Genomic DNA, 21216 nt, shown 5'->3' with positions numbered 1-21216 from the left:
CCCTAAAGCGGGGTACAGATTCATGGCAAAAGGCTATTATGGTATTGGGTATCAAGGGGTTTTTCTCCATGGGCAAATGGAAGATACCATGTCTCATCCAATGAAGCAATGACATCTCCCCGGAGGCCATCTCTGTTAGGACCGGCTCTTGGTCATAGGGTTCACTCCAAGGGACACTCAGGATACACAGGCCAGTACGCATAGTGGTTACTTTATTAGGGTTCTTCTGTTACAAGGATCAGATGTCATCATAGTTATTAGGAGTGAAGAGGAAAGGGACAGGAGCCCACTGGCTCCCACCACCTAGGCTCACAAAATCTAACTGCCTGGGTTAGAACCCATTCAACTCTAAACATTCTGACCTCACACTCCACACTCCCAGCCTACATTCTGATGATGACATCAATCCTGGCTCAGCACACATGCAAGTATAAGAGCCAACCCTAACAGTCTCCTCCCATGTGATCCTTCCGCATAGCAGCTGCTGCCCCTGACCACGTTATGTTACTTGCCATTTGTACGATCTCAAAGCGCTGGTTGATTGAACGACCTCGGGAACCACAGTTCAAGTCAGTCGAGAGAGTCGTAAAGTGTGTGGGCGCACCAGGTATGTGTGCAGCTGGTGTGTTTGTTGCATGATAGCTGCTTCTTAGCGGTAGGTGTGGTGCTGAGGAGATCAGTTGAACGTGTTCAGTCTGGAGGGTGGACACCCAGACTGAGTTCTGGCTGCGTTAGGCCTGAGGAGACACCTAAACTAGCTGGTATGTGTAGTTTGATGGGTGAGGTTAGTATGAGAACAGCTATACCAAATGTGTCATAGTACAGCTGTGTTCTAGTTGAATGGTGGTGTATAGGGAGGAGGTTGTACGTGGGAGGGGGTTACCGCCAGGGGGATCCGGGATTACTCCATTGGATTCATCACATGCAATTCACCTTAAGACCGGGCTTCCTGCATAAGGGTTACTAACTTGATGTTGGTTAGCAGCCTCCCTATCTGAGGAAGACGTTCTCTGGCCTTGGTCTCCCATCTCCAAACAGGGCTTTCAGAAACAAAAGATTCTACAGGAGAATAAGAACCGGGGAAATCGCTAACTCCAAAGGGGTTCTTTTTCCTAAAGAAACAAGATGGGGTTCTTCCACCTGGGGTTTAGATCAAACTTCAGACTTCCTGTTGACTCTCTTGCTTCTTCCATCATCCCGGATTGCCTATCTGCCATCCAGTCCTGGTGCACCTCCAATGACCTCTGCCTCAATGCCAGCAAGACCGAGATCCTTCCTATCGGGACCCCTGTCCCTCTTTCTTCCCCTCACTATGGCCATCCTCTATGGGGTCTATACCTTCTTATGAAGCCAGAAACCTTGGAGTCATCTTCGACGACTCTCTATCCTTCCTCCCTCACATCCTGGACATGGCCAATAAGTCCAACTTTCAACTCTTCCTTCTCAAAGAAATTCTCCCTTTTCTCACTTTCTGCCAGAAGCTCAATGTTACCAGTGATCTGGTTCTCTCTAGGCTAGACTACTGTAATAGCCTTCTCTTGAATCTACCCTCTTCCTCTCTACGAGCCCGCCAGCAAGTCCAGAATAGGGCAGCAAGACTTCTCCTTGGCCTCAAGCCCATGGATCGCATCTCTCCTGCCCTACCCGGTTGCTGTATGGATGAAATTAAAATCCCTCTGCATCATCCACAAGGCTGTCTGGGGCTGGGGCCACGCCATCTGCAACTTGCTATTACTAAGTACTCTCTCTCTAGACTTCTACGTTCCTCTGGAACCAACTGTGTGTGTGAAGCAGTTCGCTAAAGAGAGGGCTGGAGGCCAATCTCTTGCTTCTGCTAGCTCCCTCTTGTGGAACAACATCCCCCTTCATCTTGGACAGGACCTCCTCAAATTCTGGAAGCTCCTCAAGACTTTCCTCTTCACTGTTAAACTTCACAGTCGCTGTGATTTGTGACCAGGGCCCTTATGTGTCCTTGGGGCCCTGGCCTCCCACACCTAATCGCTTCTGTCCCGGCCTATACACAGCACTTGCCTCTGGCCGACGCCACTGTAGGCCTGCACTTACCACCATATTGCAGGGTTTTTTTTCTCCTGCCAAGAGTGAGACTCTTTTGCTCCCACTCTTAGACATGATTTGAGGTGTTCCTTTAACTTTCCATGTGTTTTATGGGCTTTGGGGTCTTTTACTCCATAGGGTCTCATGTGTTTTTTTGATGTGGGTTACACAGCACCCTCCGTGCCGTAACCCAGGGGTGTCGTAGCGACCCCCCCCAACATAGACTCCATACCCTGGGACTGACTACTGTCTCCCAGGGCATGTAAAGTCACCATTGGCTTTGCTAGTCCCAAATTATGAACAGAAACCAGTACAAACCATCATATTGTGGACGTACTGGTCGGGGCAATTCGATTGCCCCGGGGTCTGTTGTTCGAGGGGGCACGTCTCCGTCCCCCCCTGATCGAGTTTTGGCTGGTTGCAGTCGATACTACTTTTTATATTCCACCATGAATATATCCCTATGGGATTTTCCCATTTTTCGAGGATAATAACTTTAATTATTTATTTCTTATAGCCTCGAACATACCGCCGTTTATTTAATATTAATTCGCCGGTTAGTATTTTTTGCCAGAACTCGATTCTAAAATGGCGTTTGTGTTCTCTTCTGTGACTCCAACCAAAGTCGAGCCCTTTGTTCCACTTTTTGGCAGGCTTCTCCACAGAAGCCTCCAAAAGTGGTGCCACTCTGTCTGGGTACCACAGCGGGTGTGGGAGGGGGTTTAGGCACCCTGGACTGAGTTACCTTGGTAACTCAAGTCGCACTCTTGTGTGATTGGCCCAAGTGGTGAGCCGGCCGGCTCACCACTTAGCTTGTTTGACAGCTAGGCTGAATGAATGGGGGTGTGCTGCATAAAAGCAGGGGTTTGGGGACTGGAACTTCAGAAGTTGCCACAGGACCTAAGAATCCGAGGAGGGAGAAGCTGAGCCGGCCTGCAACGACGACACCACCGGTGGAGCCCTGCTGAACCGTCTCACCACTTTTCCCGACGACAGAGGAGATCTCCAGCCCGGAGAGTCTTCTTCTTTCGACTGGTGGGGATAACCAGTCTACCTTATTTTCGCCTTCCTGGAGCATCTCGTGGCCGCCTTGCCTGTGCCAAGCACCCCGGCAACCGGGATACCACGTTTTCACCACTACCGCAAACCGAAAGGGTAGTACCTTTGTACCGGAGAACTCCGCGGCTGGTTTCTTCCCTGGCAGTGCAACGACCTTCATCTTTCCTCCACGACGAGATCTTCTCTTCCTCTGGACGACGCTGTGACTTGCACCCGATGCCAGGAACAACTGCCCCCGCTGGAGGATCCTCTCCATTTAAGGCACCGTGTTCCGCCTGGCTTTCCTTGCAACCGATTGAAGGGGGGGTATTAAATCCTCGACTCTCGAACCTGGGTTAGCCTGGGACACCCTAGCTAACTTTTCTGAACTGAAATAAACCTTTTTCAAACTACCTCCACAAACTTCGAAGACTCTGTGTAACTGTCTGATCTTGGGCATCTTCCGCCTGGCTCCCTGGAAATTGGGCCTGGCACCTAAACGTCCATGCTCACCAGTAGACTGTGCCTTCCTAACTTGCTGTGGTTCTTTAAAAAGGGTTTAGTGTGTATGCTTCCATAATTCTGCTTTTCCCGCCCCTTTTATTTAACTTGTTGGAGTGCCATCGAACTCTGTCTGGAAATAAGTGATGTTACCTAAGACTTGTCCAACAAGTAATCAGGGATGTACATATGATAATAGTGATTGTGTTTTGAACTGATCTTACCAATTTAGTGCTAGTGTGTTTTACAAGTGTGTGTTAAATAAATAATTATATACTTTTACACCCAAGCTCTGGTCAGTGTTTGCTTGTGCTACTGTATTTCTGTACCTATTTTGTATGCTCTGTATACTGCCTAACTCTTCTTGAGGGAAGTCTGACTGCTCAGCCACAGCTACCAAGTGAATCTGTGTGGTACAGACTGCTGCCAAGTGGCTTTACTGCCAAACACCTGTAGTCTTAAATCTTTTGCAGTGGTCCCTAAGGGAACTGCACAGGTTTCTGCCTAACATTCCTCCAGTTTATATATTGTTTTTTACTTTTCTCCTCAATCCCATGTTCCCTCCCTGTTGCCATGTGGGCGTTTTGAAACGCATTTACTTGTTGTATAAGCGCCTAATAAATGCACAATAATTAAATACAAATAACAGTCTTTGGAATGTGGTGTTCCACCCCTGTACGTTTTTTTTTGCCACTTTAAGACCCACTTTTTGAATTTGTGTACGCTACTGTGTATAACTGTTTTGGCTGGCAATCTGGGGATTACTGCTACCATTAAATATACTTCCTTTCCTAGGATGGTGACATGGACTTTTGTTTGTAGGTGGTTTTCCTTATGACCCTCAACACAGCCTATTGTTTCTTCAACCATCCTCTTCCACCCTTGGGGTGGAAATTCCGCTCGTAGAGCACACCCCCTTACTCCAACTGTCAAGTTGGGCCCACGTGCTTCTTCTGTTAAGGGTGGCGGGGACTCTATGTTGTTTTACTTCCTGTATACAGGAAAGTGTTATGTTTTCTTGTGCTTTTATCTTATCTTTCCTTCTTTTATGAAGATGTTACTCAGGGTTCTCTTCCCATTTGGTCATCATATCGGTAGATTGGGCATAAAGGAAACTGGCATAGGATGGATCAGCCCCCGTTTTCTTATTTCACATATCCTGACTGGGTTCTTTCAATGCTGGTAAGGTGAGCAATCTTATTCAAAGGGCAGTGTTTTTTCAGATGACCATTCTTTCCTCTCATGTGATCCTCCCTCAGTAGTGGCTGTCGTGCCCTGGCCACATGGGAGGAGGTTACCGCCGGGTGTACCACGGGCAGTGTTGGCGTCTGTTTTTATAGATTGCAGGGTCTCATCCACCTTTTTGCCAAAGAGATGTACGCAATCGAATGGCATGGCCACCACCTTGGATTATACCTCTGGTCGGAAGTTTGTCACCTTTAGCCAGCTCTCTCTTTGCAACACAGCCCTGTTTCTGAGCTGGCGAAATCCAGTATCGGTGATATACACGGAAACTGAGATGGCGTGGTCTGAAGTCGCCTCACTCTCATGCAAGATTGCCAGCACCTCCCGTTGTTTGTCTTCAGGGAGAAATTCAAAAAGAGGTCCCAAATTAAACCACAACTTGCACTCATATCTGGCGAGTATGACAATGGTTTTTGCCGCCTTGATGTTGGAGGTTGCCCTGGTGATGACCATCTTCCTGAAGGCATCTAAGCACTTACCCTCTTTTTCTGGAGGGACAGACCATGATGAAGATGGGCTGGCAGGCGCTGTAGACACCCCAGTGTCAAGTGTGGGTGTCAAGTGTGGGTTGCGTGCGCATAGTCTTGGACCCTGTACATTTTGTTGAAGCTGTCTTTATTGAAAGCGCTGTGGAAAGAGGGGTCATAGTTATGAGGCCTTCTTCCAAATATCATCTAGGAGTGGTATAATGATAAATGATAAATTATTTATATAGCGCCTTAAGCCAAAGCGCTTTACAGAGAACATATTTACATACATTGAAAGATAGACTTTCTATGTTGCTCCCTCCATTGGTATAGGAGACTGTCCTTCCTTTGTTCCTCCAGTGAGACACCAATCATTTTTGCCGTTCTACCCATTATGGCGTGGAAAGACCCGATTCCATCAGGAGGTGAGTCTTTGCCTGGAATATCCTCTGGTTTGCCATCTGCAGGCATGCCATCACGCTCAATGTGTCAATTGTGTGGACAGAAGTTTGATTGTCTTGAAATCTACCACACCTGTTATAAGGAGTAGAAGCATTTGCTAGGTTGTCAGGCATATCCATCAACAAAGAGAAATCCTCCCTGTATCCCCTAGCAGCACTAAGACGGATCGACATAGACCGCTTACCCAACCTGGGTCAGAAATGGGCATCGTCCACCTTGCGCTACCTGGGAATAGATATACATCCTAATCCAGTGGAAACACACAAGGCTAACACGCAAGCAGCACTTGAGAAAATTGCAAAGTCCATAACATTCTGGAAGACGCTGCCACTGGGGATGGTGGGAGGGCAGCCCTACCGAAAATTATAGTACTTCCCTGTCTCTTGTACTACTTTACAAACATACCCTACAACATACCAGGGAAATTCTTCAGGCAACTGAACACAATAGGCAAGGGAATTCCTGTGGGAGGGGGGCAGAAACAGATTGGCACTAAGCACATTGCAAAGAGACTACGAGTCAGGAGAGATTAAATTGCCGACCTTTGAGCTATACACTACCTGGCGGGGCAGCTGCAGTTTGTGGCAAACTGGCTGGGGGATGAGACCTCTATAGACACACTGATACTGCAGCCAGCACTATGACACTGTTATTTGAGAGAGATAATATGGATGAAAAAGCCCCTGAGCCAAACACTCCCCTCCCTTGCCATACTGGCCTGACCCTATGGAGGAAAGCGTGGAAAATACAGGGAAACCCAGACCCCTGCTCCGCGCAGGTCCCAATAGCAGGACTGGTGAACACCCGACCAGATGTGTTTATGGCGTACCAAAGACACTGGGAAGCTAGGGGAATTGCTCAAGTCGGAGACTTATGGAAGGAGGGGTGATGGGTGGAGTTTTAGACCTTAATGGACGAATACAACGTACATAAAGGTCAATTCATGCTACACAACAGCATGGTAAAGGCAATGAAAAAGGTGGCCAGAACTAGAGACACTAGATGCATAATATGACGTGGCTGAGGGAGGACACACAGTGCACAGACTGTACGAACTGCTCCTGAAGAACCACAATGCCAAGGAATTGCCGGCACGAGGGAAACGGGAAGTGAACTCCAAAACTCCATCACAGATGAAGAATGGGCAAGGGCCTTAATGTACATAAAGAAGGTCTCCAGAAACGCAAGATTGCGGCAAACACAACTATGTCAGGCAGAGCGCATTCCTTACCCCTAGTCGAATATCCAGGATGGGGAGCAAAACAATACAGACATGCCCCAGATGCGCAACAGAAGACGCAGACATGCTGCATATGTGTTAGGCCGGCGCAGTAATAACGAAATTCTGGAACTGCATCAAAATAAAGGCAGCAGAGGGTGGAATCCAAATGCAGGCATGGTCACCAGAATCCCACCTGCTGGAACTATTCCCGAGAGGAGGAAGGCCAAGAGCCCATCTAGCCAAAATGAAGGACCTGATGAGTATTTTGGCAAAACGCTGAATAGCGATAACCTGGAAATCCAAAACTGGCATTACAGCCGAGGCATGGTGGGCAGACTTGAAGCGATGGTCGCTGGCTGAGTCAACGGTATGGACCATGGTATTGCAAAGAGGGTAATGTGAAAGTAGTGAAAGGATACTAGAATGGTACAAGAACTGTTTGCACCTACAGCCGGAACAACTCGGAGAGATCCAGTGAACAAGAGAATGCAGGCACAAATATAGGAGGTAGATGAACGCACCATTAAGCTATGTCCTGGCAAGGAGGAAACAAACAAACTACAACTCTGAGACCCCCCCTAGGAGAAGACACCTGGATAACCATAAGAAACAAGCAGATCCAAGCAAAGAAGATCAGGAACGTGCGCCAAGACATTGAAGCTGTAGAACACGTCCGGCAAGGTGTGCAGTATTGAATGTTATTTGTTGGTTAAGTGTTGTATATTAAGCAAATAAAAAGTTTAAAAAATAAAAAAAAAAGTTTGATTGTCTTGAGTGTCACAATCAGTGTTGGTGTCTGTCAACTGCAAAGGCTGTAGCATTTGTTGTTGCTCCCATGTAGGGCGAGGGGGTGCAGGAAGATCACTAGTGCATGCTAGCAGACATCTGGGTCCAGCGGTGGCAGCAGAGGTGCAGGTAGTGGTGGTGCTGTCAAACTTTGTTGCAGGGTGGAAACCAGAGTGGTAAGTGTATTAACAATGTCTAGAGAGAGATCTCAGTCTCTAGGTGTCGGTGAATGAGACACCCTGGCTGGTGGTAAGGGCTCCATTATCTGGCACTGGCCTCCCTTGGGGCCTTGGTGTGTGTACGACCCTTGGTGGGGCACATTGGGGGGGGGGAGCGACGGAAGGTGAGAATTGTCCTTCCTCATCAACCAAGGAAATAAGTAGGTGATCCTTCAGCTGTACTTGAGGTATGGGATCAAATTGAGTCACCACAGCAGGAGACTGCAGCTTTGTAGAACCTCCTTCCCCCAGGGTGTGAGAAAGACATCGAAACTGCCAGCACAGAGGGTTTCACAATCTGGGGACTCTGGGAAATGCTCATTGCCTTGATAGCAGGTGAGGATGCTGACAGAGGAATTTTTGTGACTGTTGAGGGCTGAGGCTTTGCCGGCTGGATATTTGTCGAAGAGGTTGGCTTAGTCATTCAAGAGTAGTCTTGGCGGCTGCTGACCAGGCCTTTGCAGTCATCGACAGCGATGTCTTCGTGAATGTAGACGGCATAAGGAATTTCGGCACTGTGGGCGTCGTCGACTAAGATGTGGACGGTGGTACCGCCGATGGAGTAGATATACCTTTGTCCTTGGAGAACGAGGAAGGCCCACTGGTCTTGGACGTTGGCTGTCTTGAGGATTTTTCCAAAGATTTCGATGGTGCCCTCGCTCTGTCTTTTGAATGGTCTTCATGCGCCTTCTTACTGCTCCTTCTGGCTGACTCGTCATTCAGTCCTGGCCTCTTACTAGAGGTGGTTTGCTGGGTAGGCCTACTCTGCCTTAGCGAGGCATGACTCAAGCGGAGTCAGAAGCCGCCGAGCCACGCAACCAACCTGCTTTGACAATCCCTCAGGGTTTTAGTAGAATTGACAGATCTCACAATCCTGAATGACATGGTGCGGGTGTAGGCAGTACAGGCAGTCATCATGGAGGTCCTTCGTAAAGACAATTTTGAGGCCACGTCGTGCGCAGGCTTTGAAGAGGCTCTTCCTCCTAGTTTCAGCCATAGCAGCAGGCCCAAAACGCAGAGGCATGCTGGAGAACTGGTATGCGTAGGTGGTGGGGCAGCTGGACGATCAATACCGTCCCCGCAGATGACTATGTTGACAAGCTTAAAAAAAATGAAATTGAAGATTGCTTGCAGATATATATGTTGAATATAACGGGAGACATTTTTGAGAACCTCCAACACGAACACGCAGAAGGTCAAACTGATAGGATATCTATTAAGAGGTGCCAGACCATGAGAGAATATAAGAGGAAGGCAATTTGGAAGCTGGAAAAGGTGAGATTTGGTTGAATGGTTTGCAAACCAGTAAGAAAGGATGTCTTGCTTTGTCTATTTCCAATACAACTTCCAAATCCTTTTGTCTGATTTTACGTTCATACTGGGAAATGTTATTTTACTTTTCTATCCCTTACAATCCTGGAGTTGCCATTTCCATCCCTGCATTTTTAAAGCAGTCTTATTTTTAATGCAATTTGGGGAGATAAATGCACAATTCACTCTGCAACATAGCTTCCATAGTAGCTAAATTGTGCTTGAATTAGCATATTTGTTTATACTGGTGCTAAGGTTGAACTGGGTTCTTCCTGGGCCCAGTGCTGCATTTACTTGGTTTCACATACATGTTGAAGATAGTTCACATGTTCCTGACTGTTTTAACCATACCATTCTCTCATAGTAAATCCTACAAGTGCCTTGTTCTTTTACTTAAGTGCCCCAACATGGAACCTTATAGGGTTGCAGTAACCAAGCACATTAACATTTCAGACACAACCATTAAATAGCGTAGAGAAGGTTTCCAGTAATCCTAAATAAAAACATTTCTCCTACAATCAAGACACTTCTGTTTTTCTATGAACATAAACCCAGGTTTCGGAATACAGAGTCACTCTTATAGACAGATAATCCTCAGTTCTAAGACAGTGCACAAAATACATTAATCAAGTCTCCCGTCACTAAGAGTACTTCAAACTGAATTGATTTATTATGTCTTCACCACTCACCAACATAATCAATTTCTGCTCTATAAATGACTAGACAACCTGGAAACCTAAAGCTTTTAGAACTTCAGGGGAAAAAAAACATTTCAAACTGACTTATGTTCAGATCGTATTTGAAGATTTTGCAGTAAAAGTAGAAAATTTAGAAGACCAGCACAATGAAACGGAGGAAAAGTTGATTAGCTGGTTGGATTTACACAGCACCCAATCAACTCAGGAATAACTAGTGACAAAATACTTTATTTACATGATAAGGAAAAAAATACTTCCCACGCAAATGAGCTGACCTGGCGAGAAGATGTCTGGGTTGAAGCGGATATCGAAGCAAGTTTCGTTAATGGAGCCCACCATCTTGCATGCATTTTGGATGACTTCACTGCTCTTGGGATCTCCTGAATGGGAAAATGGGAGAAACAATATAGTTTGCAAATATTAAACATGCATTTTACTTACTAGAACAGCTGCACCTCAGATCTCATTTGGTAACAAAGGGACTATGCGATTTCTGAAAGTTACAACATACATCCGCGTGAATTGAAAATTGTAGCCCCTACTTATGTGTGGCATAAGTTTTTAAGTTCACATGTATGTACATTGTTAAAATGGATTTCTACAATCTGGCCTGGTGGACATTTTATAGAAGGCCACCCTAGTTCTGATAAAAAGGGGTACTCAGAGGTTAGCCAAACCCAATCAAGGTAAGCGTGGAGAGTGGTCAAGGCTTAGTCTCAGGAGAAAGTGAGTGGGGTCAGGGATCCACAATGAGTCCACACAGTGAAGCACACAATTCACTTTAGACAGGCAAGTACACAAATATGTATTTATTATAGGCCCAGAAACACTAGAACAATGAAACAAGCAAGTAGTATTGTCACATAACACTCAGAACATATATAGGACCTGATTCACAGAGCATTTTCCAATGGGGTTGCGCCAATATAAAGCGCTCCTGTGAATCAGGCCCATAGAGTCACCTTAGGTTTGTAGAAATGCATACAATAAATTATTCAACTGAAATAAGGTAAGTAGTGATGCAGTAAGGAAAACCAGTTCACAAGAAAACTGGTCAAATAATTTGCATTTGACCTGTCCTGGGTTAGCCTTTCAGATATCTTCTGAGGGATTCAAGTCCTGCAATATTGCAGTGCAAACTATTTTCCATGCTGCAAGGAGAACTTTGGTATTGTTTTGTAAAGCATTGTTCAAAACTTGAAAGCCTCCTTAGGTGTTCCTAGCAGGCATTTACGGAAGAATGACAATGTTTTCCATACTGTGATTGAATATAAAGAAGATAGACTCAGCTCTTTTCTTATTAACTGGATAGGCAAGCATGTTGGCAAGGGGAGACTTTTCTCCAAAATATGCCCTCCAGTTCGGGCCATACCGATGCTGACAATGTAAAAGAAGCTTCTGCTCCATAAATCAATATCGGTGCCACTTTCAGACGATAACATTCTATTACAGGAATTAGTGAAAATGTACAAAGTTTTGATTGTATAAGGCGTGCCTGGGAAGCCAAGTTTCTGGCCTTACTTCTTAAAATGGCTTCTCTTTGGGCATTCACTGTGCTATTATTTAGGTATTACCCAAATTGACCTTTTACAATTGAACTTTTGCACAATTGACCCAATTATAGTGGTCCTAATTGACCTTCTGCACAATTGACCTTTATATTATTTTAGCTATTTATATATGTATTGGGTTGGTTTTGGATTATAAATAATATAAGGGGATTGGGTGGGGGGGTTGCAGGAGATTTTGGATGGGGAGGGTTTTCGGGGGGTTTCCCCCCGCATATATGTCCTAATTGGCCTTCTCAATTAGGTCAATTCTCCCGTGGTCAATTGAGAAAAGGTCAATTAGCATAGAACCATTATTTATGCACATTCCTAAATAGGTGATTGTTGATACTTCACACATTTTTCTCCCTTTAGGTAGCAGAATGTTTTAGTTGAGTTATTCTGTCCTGTTCAGCCCCCCAGGGTCAGGATTCTTGATCTTGCTACGTTTATTTTTAATCCATTGGCTCCACATATACAGCCAGTGCATTCAACTGTCTTTGCAACCCCACCTGCGTTTGGTCTAAAAGGATCAAGTCCTCTGCATAAAGCAGACGACTCACTAATTCCCCTGCTATTCATGGATGGAAGCATCTCACATCCTCAAACACTCCTGCAATATCAGAGATTAATAGATTAAACATTGCCAGGGCTAAAGTGCAGCCCTGTTTCAGCCCTTTCAATGTTTTTATGGGCCCTGACAAATTTCCACTTTTGTCCAGTCTGTCCTGTAAACTGGTGCTGGAATGTAATGAGGTAAGGGCTTCCAAAATGTCCTCAGGACAATCCCAGTCCTTTAACTTCTCCCAATGCTCCGTCTCTCAAAAGTGTCAAAGGCCTGAGCGAGGTCAAGTGAAGCAAGATATATTTTACCCATATCTTTTGGCTTTGCTCTTTATTTGATCAAATTAATCAGGAAGAGATCTAAAGTAGTCCCAATTCCTTTGACAAAACCAACCTGCAATTTATCGTACCGGCCTGCCTTTTGCCTCCAGTCTGTCAGGGCCTTCAATATTAGTGCTCCAAATAACTTGCCCACTACATCCAAGAGTGCGATAGGCCTATAGTTAACGGGGTTGGACCTATCGCCCCTTCTTGAATATAGATACAATGATGGAAGATCGCCAAGAGTCGGGAATCGTTCTTGTTCTCTTGATCTCCATAAACCAGTCATACATCAGGTTAAACCATTTTCAGGGTCTTTCTTTAGTGTGCAATTTGTGAGGCCAGCTGCCCTTGCAATTACTTGCACATTTGATGATGTTCTTTATATCCCTTTTCTCCGTCGGGAAAACCCAAGTACTCTTCAACAGTCATTCCTTCTCTATTTCTGTAGCAAACAGTGTGCTAAAATGATTAAATCCAGACCTCTGCTGGCAGTGCGTTGTGGATCAGAGAGGGCTGGGGGGGCGCATATATTGTTAAATACCCTACACATTTCTGAGGTCTTTTTAGTTGACACTATACTTAACATAATTTCTGCGTCCCGCTGATGCATAGCCCACTTATGGCCTTTGAGCCAGTTTTCATAGTGCTGTTTTAGGCTTCTTACACTCGAGTGTCTTTTGGGTCTTCTTTTTGGAGTTCTCTTATATGCTGTTTCAATTCTTTCTTCTTTGAGGCTACTGCCCCATCAAAGATGTGATGCTTTACAATAGAAGAGAGGCTACCCCTCCCCCTGACTTCCTTAAAGGCTATGAGATTTGGTTGCCTTAAAAGATCTTTGCTTTTTTGGCCTCCCTTTGCTGTATCTCCAAGGGGGTTCTCTTTGAATTTTCAGTCCGTTTCTTCCTGTTGCAACTAGGATCTCATCTTGCCCCTTCTTTTTCCTCACCCCCGACCATCTCTTAACTGTTACACTCAAGATGCTGTGGTCGCTAGAATTCGTCATCCGCACCTGGAGGTTACACTAATTGGTGTGTATTAACTCAGAGGCAAATATGTAATCAAGTGTCTTTCTAGTTGCTGCTCATCCATGTGGCTCAAACTGCGTCCCCCTCAGTATGGCCATTAGCAATGTGGACATTTTTTTCTTCTAATTCTACCCTCCAAGAGACCTCTAATTATCTGTGTGTTTGCAGTGTTCGAGAAATCCTATCAATCTCGATCTATCTTCAAAACAGTGAATATTGAAGTCTCCACATATTAGAATGTCCAGATTTTCCCATTGCTTCTTCAATTATGGCGTGAACAGATCTTACAAATCCCTCGGCTGCCGCCGATGCCACACTCCAGTATAAATTCAATAAAAGTAGTATCCTCTTATTTGTCTGTTCACAGGGTCCTGTAGAAACTAACATCGCCTGAATTAGGCGAAGAACATTTTTCAGAGATTACTTTTACATTTCTATTGTTTTTCAATGCCAGTAGTAGGCCCGCCATGGGACGGCCACTCAGGCCCTTTGTCGCTGGATTTATACAGACCGAAAATCCCTCCAGTAAGGGTTGGGCCCGCAGCCATGTCTCTTGCAGACACACTATATCACAGTCTTCAAAATTTAGCGTGCTTCTTCCAAAAAGGTGAGCAAAGCCTCTCGTATTCCACGATACTAGAGGAACATCCCGGATGAGGCTTTCCAAGTCTGTGTCTGCTAAAGGGTTTGAGCGCTATGCTGAAGCATCCTCCACAGCTAGTGCCCTGGCCAACCATTCCCAGGTCACTTCTTTAATTCCAGATTTCAGGTCATCCTTGCTCCAGATTCTTTGCTTGGGGTGCAGCCTATTATCTACAGTAATATGGTAGTTAAGTTTTTTCTGTTGTTGCTTGGAGGCCCCCTGCCCTTTTCATCGCTGATCGCCATTATAGTGCCTTTATGATGATGGCATCGTAATTTGCTCTTTCTTAGGTGTGTTTTAAAAAAATAAATAAATAAAGTGTCGGTGTGGCTCCCCGTAGATTTTTTGGAACGCTTTACCTGGTCATCGTAATTGGCTAGTGCAAATCCCATTGGTAGAAGTTTCCTTCCCTCTTGCAACAATAGATTTTTCTTCCCATGGGTTGATACATAGATCACTACTTTATTCAGTAACTCCTCTTCTGGAAATTCGATCAAATCGAAATCACATGATTCTACGCACTTGAACGCCGGTATGCAGTGTAATAAGCAAAGAATATTCGCCCTATTTAAAATGAGGTAATTGTTAATCAATAGGATTCTTTGCAAGAGTAATCGATAGGCGTTATCCTTCTCTCCACCTCATGTTTGCCCCATTCTAGGGGCATGCTGTCGCTTATTATCATGTGATTGATTAGATTTCCTCTGGTTGCTTAAGGGGCTTTGAACATTCACCCTTTTCTGCTCTAAAGTCTTAAAGGGGCGACTTTTGCTTCTTAATCCCCTTGTTGGTTTTATGGGGAAAAATTGAGTAGGCAAGTCATCAAGTTCGTCATCTGTCGCTGACTGCAGATGTCTTCGTTTTCTTTCGGGCTGACTTTCGATTTGAATGATTTTTCTTTTTACCTTTCTATTTTCCGGGCCTGCTGATAGGCTTTGTGGTAGGTCACATTCTTCATCGGAGCTTTCATCTGACATACGGGAGCCAACCTGTGATTCCATTAAACCTGGCGTTTCAAATCTCCCCAGATCTGTTTCCAGCCTACTTTCTTCACCCTCTGGGATTGTGTAGGTCGAGAGGTTAATGAGGTCCTCCATCTCTTCATCCTCATTTATTTCCTCTACCTGGTGTTGAAATTTAAACCGACTTCCCTCCTGGGCCCCCAATGAAGTCACCTCACAAGATACCACTGTAGAACGTACTTCAACTGTAGATTCCTGGGGTTGTACACCTCCAGTGTTGGGTAGACTTACATTTCTTATTATATATCCTAACCTTTGTTCTCTTGGATGCTGCCGCTTTTTTGGAGGTGTTGTGTCAATTTTTTGTTGTTTCATCTGCTTAATCAAATTTCCTTTTAATCACTCACTTTCCGTTTGAGTTGACTGAGCGTTTTTCAGGCCCTCTCCCAACTTTGAAAATGTCTTGTTTTTCTTCTTTAGGACTCTTGGAACTATGTCCCCGTACACCTCAGGCAGCCATACTCCTTTTCTTTTTGTCTGGCCCATTGCTGGTGAATTTGCTTCTCTTCCTGCCATTACAATTATGTCCCCTTGGGGGGTTGAGTTTCATGTCTCCCAGGATGTAGGGCCTTTACAGTTTCTATTGGATTGGTAACAGGAGGCTTCTTTCCGTTCAAGTCCTTGTGGCTCAATTTGCCCCCCTTCTCCGTCAGATCCTTTTCCGGGGTTACTAACACCACACGGTTTCCTGTTGCTGCTCCTTGTCTAGGGTCAACCTCCCTCTGTTTTTCCAAATCTGCTCTTTTATTTTGGTCTTGAATTATGGGATCAATTATACTATGTAGAATTCCCGTAATCTGTTCTGTGTTATTATCAAGATTACTTTGAATGGCAGTGATGAAGCCCTCCAAAAACAACATCTTGGAGTGTAGCATTGCTAACAATGTAGATTGATCCCTAATTGGATCATTTAATGCCTCGTGCAATTTAATGTAAGGGGACAATGTTAAGTAAGAGTCGCTATCAGATCTGCATCGACAGATTTATTTTAATCGTCTTTTCTTCCATTTGTGAGGCTGCCATGTCCATTAGAAGGTCCTCATACGATGATGAGATCTCTAAATCTCAATGGGTTTTCTCCACTGGTAGCCTTGGGCTTTTATTTTTGTTCATGGACTCTCCCGAACGGGAGCCTTGTTTACCCTGGACTTCCCTTGTCGAGATTATAAAGTCGCTCCTCGAGGTACTAGTCCTTTGCTCATAATCAATTAGGCCATTGATTTGATTGGAGTCTGCCTTCAACTTCAATCCTTCACCCCCTTGTCCCTTGGGGCTTTCCACTACCCCCCATTCATCAGATATGTTCTCTGACGTTTTGTTATCTGACTTTGGGTAAAAACTCTGTTTGGAGAGTAACATTGCAGGAGTGAAGCCTGGCGGCTTCCAGATCGAATTTAATGAAGGATGAGACGGCCTTTTCAATACAGTATTGGGGGCGATTTCCCGAATCTATATACCATAGGTTGTGACTTGGTGTTTGATGTTGCTAATACCTCTACATATTGAGACTTGGTGTTTGATGTTGCTAATACCTCTACAGGTATAGCTTGTTCTTCCCCCTGGATATTAATAGCTCCAACTGCTTTAGGAACTCCCTTTGGGGCTGGAGACTCCACCAAGTCCAACTTCTGCAACATACTGTCACATTCGGCTTCCTGGCAGTCATTTACTGCTGCTGTTACATTGCCTGGCTCTACTTCCTTCTTCTGTACAACATTGATCAGGGAAGCTGTTGAGTGGCCCATTTCCATCCTAATGTCAATTGGGCAGGCTCCCTGCACTGAGGGCCTATTACTTGGCTCAGTTGTTAGTTCAGAGTTAGGCCCGTCACCTGGTACTTTCTCCCGACATTTTGACTGCTCCAGTGTACTCCAACTAAACCTCCTCTAGTCTGCCTTCCCCAGGTCGTTTCTTCCAACATACTAGTTACTGGGCCGATGTGCAATCAATAACCGGGCGGACCTGTTTTGCCCTCAACCCTCGCTGTGGTTTCACGTGCACTGCAATGTCTAAGTCGGCGCTCTGTGAATAATCTCACAGTTACTCAAGGCCGCCTCAGGGATCAAAGGGGTAAACCCCCACAGTCTCCCAGCTGCTCTTGATTAACCTGACTAATTCTCTTCACAATTTGACACCAAATGCTCTTTATACACTGTGCCGTGCAGTGCCAGTTGCCCTCAGTCTCACACAGCACAGTTGGTACTCACACTTTTGGTCTTCTTGGTGTTGATTCTTCCGTTACTCGAACTAGACGGAGCAGTGTTTCTTCCTGGTGGCGTTTAATATTAATGTTCACTGCAAACTGCTGCCCACTTTGCGGTGTAAGTGAGGTTTTGAATGGAAGCAGGGGAGTGGAGCACATCCGCTCACACAGCGTTCCCTGAGGCGTTAAAGGTATAGCCACCTTGTCTTTCCCACGCAGTAACTGCAAGTTTGTAGACGACAATACAGGATAATAGCTCTCAAATGAAGAAACAAAGCTGTATGCCACGCAGAGCAACAGAGGTTCGTATCCCGGATCCGCGCTTAGAAACCACACTCCGGTGTGGCATCAGGCGCGTTATAAAGAAAGCAATTAAATTAAATAAGTGCTCCCCCACCTCCGCACATTGAACCCATTTCTCCTGGTCAATCTAGCCCGTCTTCCATGTCAAGGATATATTGTATACTGCAAAAGATAGGTAGTCAGCCAAAAAAGCTTTATTTCAGCATTAGCCATAAAAGAATACCAATCATTAAAATCACATGATCAAAAGAATAATCTTTTAAAATGTTAATGTGACATTTTGAGACAGCAAGGACCAAAAGGATGTTTGGAATACATCTCTTTGCAGATTTCTGTAACTATAGTATGCTAAATTCAAAAACAGCAGTGGTGGAATAGCATCAATTCGTTTTCTACAGATCTAGTTAAATCATCAATTCCAGCCGTTTTAATAAGTATAGCATTTTTACAGGCACTTATTTTCCACAGAACACCATTTGAGGATGTGCAGTTAGTACAAGTTGGACTCGCTCTGCATAGGCATATTCTAGTAAAATTATGAGGTTCTACATAAATCAATATTACCATACATATCCTTATCTGTCTTGAAATAAATATTTTATCGACACTGCAGTCATTAATCAGAACAATGCATGAATAGAATCACAGTAATATGAACAATTACTTGTATGAGGATAGGTTAGTTAATTTTTCAAATAGGTTATTCTACATAGGCATGTGCCATGCAAATATTTATAAACTGTAATTTATTACAGTTATTTGCCAAATTGCAGAGTTTCACAGTCTCAGGTGAGGTATGAAAACCAAAATTACATAACAAATGTCATGTGTAAAGACTCCTCTATTTATTGTAAGTTGTGCAAAACAGCATGAAGTGCTCTTCAGTTCTACTGCGTTACTGCAGCATGGTCACTGATCAGATAAAGTCTCAGATCGATAGCCGAAAGGCTAAATGCCAAATCTAACTCTGATGAAACAGGAGCGTGCAAAACCTGGTCTCACAGCATCCAAATATATTTCAAAGCCACATTTTATTTTACCGACCCTTAGCATGAAAACAGAGTTGCATCTCTCCCTCAATAGATGTTCTTCCTCTTTAGAACGATATTTTGAAATGATTTGAAGCGAGTAAAACTGTTGCTGGATTAACCCAGAGCACTGGGTGTCCTTGATGACTTAGTGTCTCTTTAATGTGTTCGTACCACCACTATGAGGTCCCAGCAACTTGTGACAGACATCCCTAAATGCTTCTCTAGATTTACCTAGTGTTGGCAAACTCCAATTTCAAGCTAACAGACAACATGTTTTTATGCAATATCACAGTCTATAATTTAGCTTGAAGTCCTCATGCAATAATATTGTCAGAGTATTCTTGGGTAGACCAAGAGCTTTTTGCAAACATTTATTTTCAGTGATTGACAGTGTATAACATGGACGGTATCCACACAGCTCTGCGCCACATAGGGCAGCCTGTTGTGCCTGAAGTCTATACATGGTTAGGGTCAGCCTAATCACCATCACTTTTGTTTTTGTTGAATCACCAGGCCCAACAACACGATTGATGAATTAACACGCAGCACTGTTGCACATCCTTGCAGACTTCAAATGGTGCCGTGGCTTTACCCCCCAAGCACCAGCTCCCAACAGCCTCATCATCAGCATGCAATTCCATTAGTGCCTTATTTAACGGTAATGGTAATAGGATGGCTAAATTATTCAAGGTTTACCACAGCTTGACTCAAGGGACTCCATCAAACACATTTTGGAGATTCACAAAAAAAGACAGATTTACTCTTCTAAGAGTGACCTGTTTCTGAATAACAAGGAAGAATCTAACTCCCTGGTCTATGGTCTAATGCCCTGGTCTATGGACCCGTTTGAAATACGGCATGCAGATGGTTAATCAAACTATTCTCTTCGAGTCAATTGTTGACATGGCACAGTGATACCTTAGCATAGGTTTTTCTGACTGAATCTGTGGTAGATATACCTGTAGTTAATTGGCTCTTCCCATCCCATCTGCCCTTTTCAGAAATCTGACAATTTCCGCTCTTTTCCATGATTTCAATACAATGCCTATCCTTATTATGGCACTCAATTGTTCAACAAGGAAAGGGCCCCAGGTTAATGATTTACTTTTAAATAAGTCCGCTAGGATTTTATCTGGTCCCGGTGTGGGACAAAGTTTGGAATTGAAAAATGTGATATATTCCCCTTGTACATTACTGCATTATAATATTGAGGAGATACTACAAAACTGCCATGTTTAAACAACTGTTTCTTGCTTGTGCGAGGTGAGGTTTTACTGTGCAGGTCTTTGAATGAAGGGTCTTTGCCTAGTGTGTAGCTATGCTCGCCGTCACATCTCCCACTTATAACACGGTTCCCTTTCGGCATAGATTTTAGGCTCCCACTTTCCTAGGAAAAGTGGCATTAGCAGACAAAGTCATACTGTAAGCGTTCTCACCTGCCTCGGAGTGTGTGAATCTTTGAGGCATAAATTCGACTTCATTAAATGTATCGCAATATGCTGTCCTCCCTGATAACACAAACTTGTAAGAACACAGCTTGTATCAAAGGTTTGTATAGTGGGGGCTTGTTTCCCTACTTGCAACAGTGTTCCAGTATGATTCCTTGGCCACCCCTTCCACTGGAACGCATGTGTTCCTTTGGGTATAAGAATGGAGGGAGGGGGTGTAGGAAGGGGGTTCTCACTTGCGTCAAAGTCTTATACTGTCATTGGTTTAATTTCGTCCTGTTGTTCGCTTTTTACTAAAACTGTTCATCAGAATAGTCAGTGGTCATTTTTCCACATCAAGTTTGGTGTCTTAGACGTCAGATTCTGCTGCCCTGTGGCCAAGTCCAAGGGTCGTCGGGCGCACCTCGCTGACATCCCAGTGTGTCCAGGAGACACGATTTTGTCAAAGGGGAGAGCTGGTCAGAGCACCCGGAGGGCCGACAGAGCACGTGCTGAAGAAAGAGCTGACCTAAAAATGTGGATTGGTGAACACAAGTAATTGTGTCAGTGTATCATATGGAACAAGTTACTTACCTGTAACTGTTGTTCTCCAGCATGGGTCTGGCATGGATTCACATGCTCATGAATATTCCCCGTCAGGCTGGGAATCCTCGGTAAAGAAAAATCAGTATCAGTTTTGTTTCTGATCTGTCTTTCGTAGTACTAACCAATCACTGATCTCTTCGTCATACTGACCACAGCCAATGACTGCCATCTCCCTAAGCCCCGCCTCTAGCAGCCATCTTCAGATTTGGTAGCACGTGAAGTGGCAGTATGACCAAGTGAAGAGCCGCAGAGGGGTAGGCGGGAGGGTTTGCATGTGAATCCTTGCCAGACCCATGCTGGAGAACAACAGTTACAGGTAAGTAACTTGTTCCTTCTCCAGCATGGGGTCTGGCATGGATTCACATGCTCATGAATAAAATGATACATAGCAGTACACACATGCACAACCACGGGAGGTGGCAAAGGCTCAACATTAAGCATTAGATCCAAAACTCAACATTAAGCAATTCTTACCTCCTCACCAGGCTCGCCTTCGGCGAACAGGTTGCGCAGCACTG

General features: G+C 44.6%; 1 protein-coding gene across 4 annotated transcripts in view; it reads right to left on the bottom strand.

Moving 5' to 3' along the window:
- The window catches only part of CLUH (clustered mitochondria homolog), a 2231193-nt gene that overhangs the window by 861616 nt on the left and 1348361 nt on the right, over positions 1–21216 (bottom strand). For all 4 annotated transcript variants that reach the window (XM_069615061.1, XM_069615063.1, XM_069615062.1 and 1 more), the window contains exon 12: positions 10279–10383. In XM_069615061.1, coding sequence (XP_069471162.1) covers positions 10279–10383 — 105 coding nt within the window. The remainder of the gene's footprint in view (positions 1–10278; positions 10384–21216) is intronic.

Source organism: Ambystoma mexicanum, chromosome 9, assembly GCF_040938575.1.
Source record: "Ambystoma mexicanum isolate Mex_15411 chromosome 9, UKY_AmexF1_1, whole genome shotgun sequence".
In the NCBI taxonomy this organism is placed as follows: Eukaryota; Metazoa; Chordata; class Amphibia; order Caudata; family Ambystomatidae; genus Ambystoma; species Ambystoma mexicanum.
Note: the sequence above shows the minus strand (reverse complement) of the source record. Positions and strands in the feature narration are given on the sequence as shown.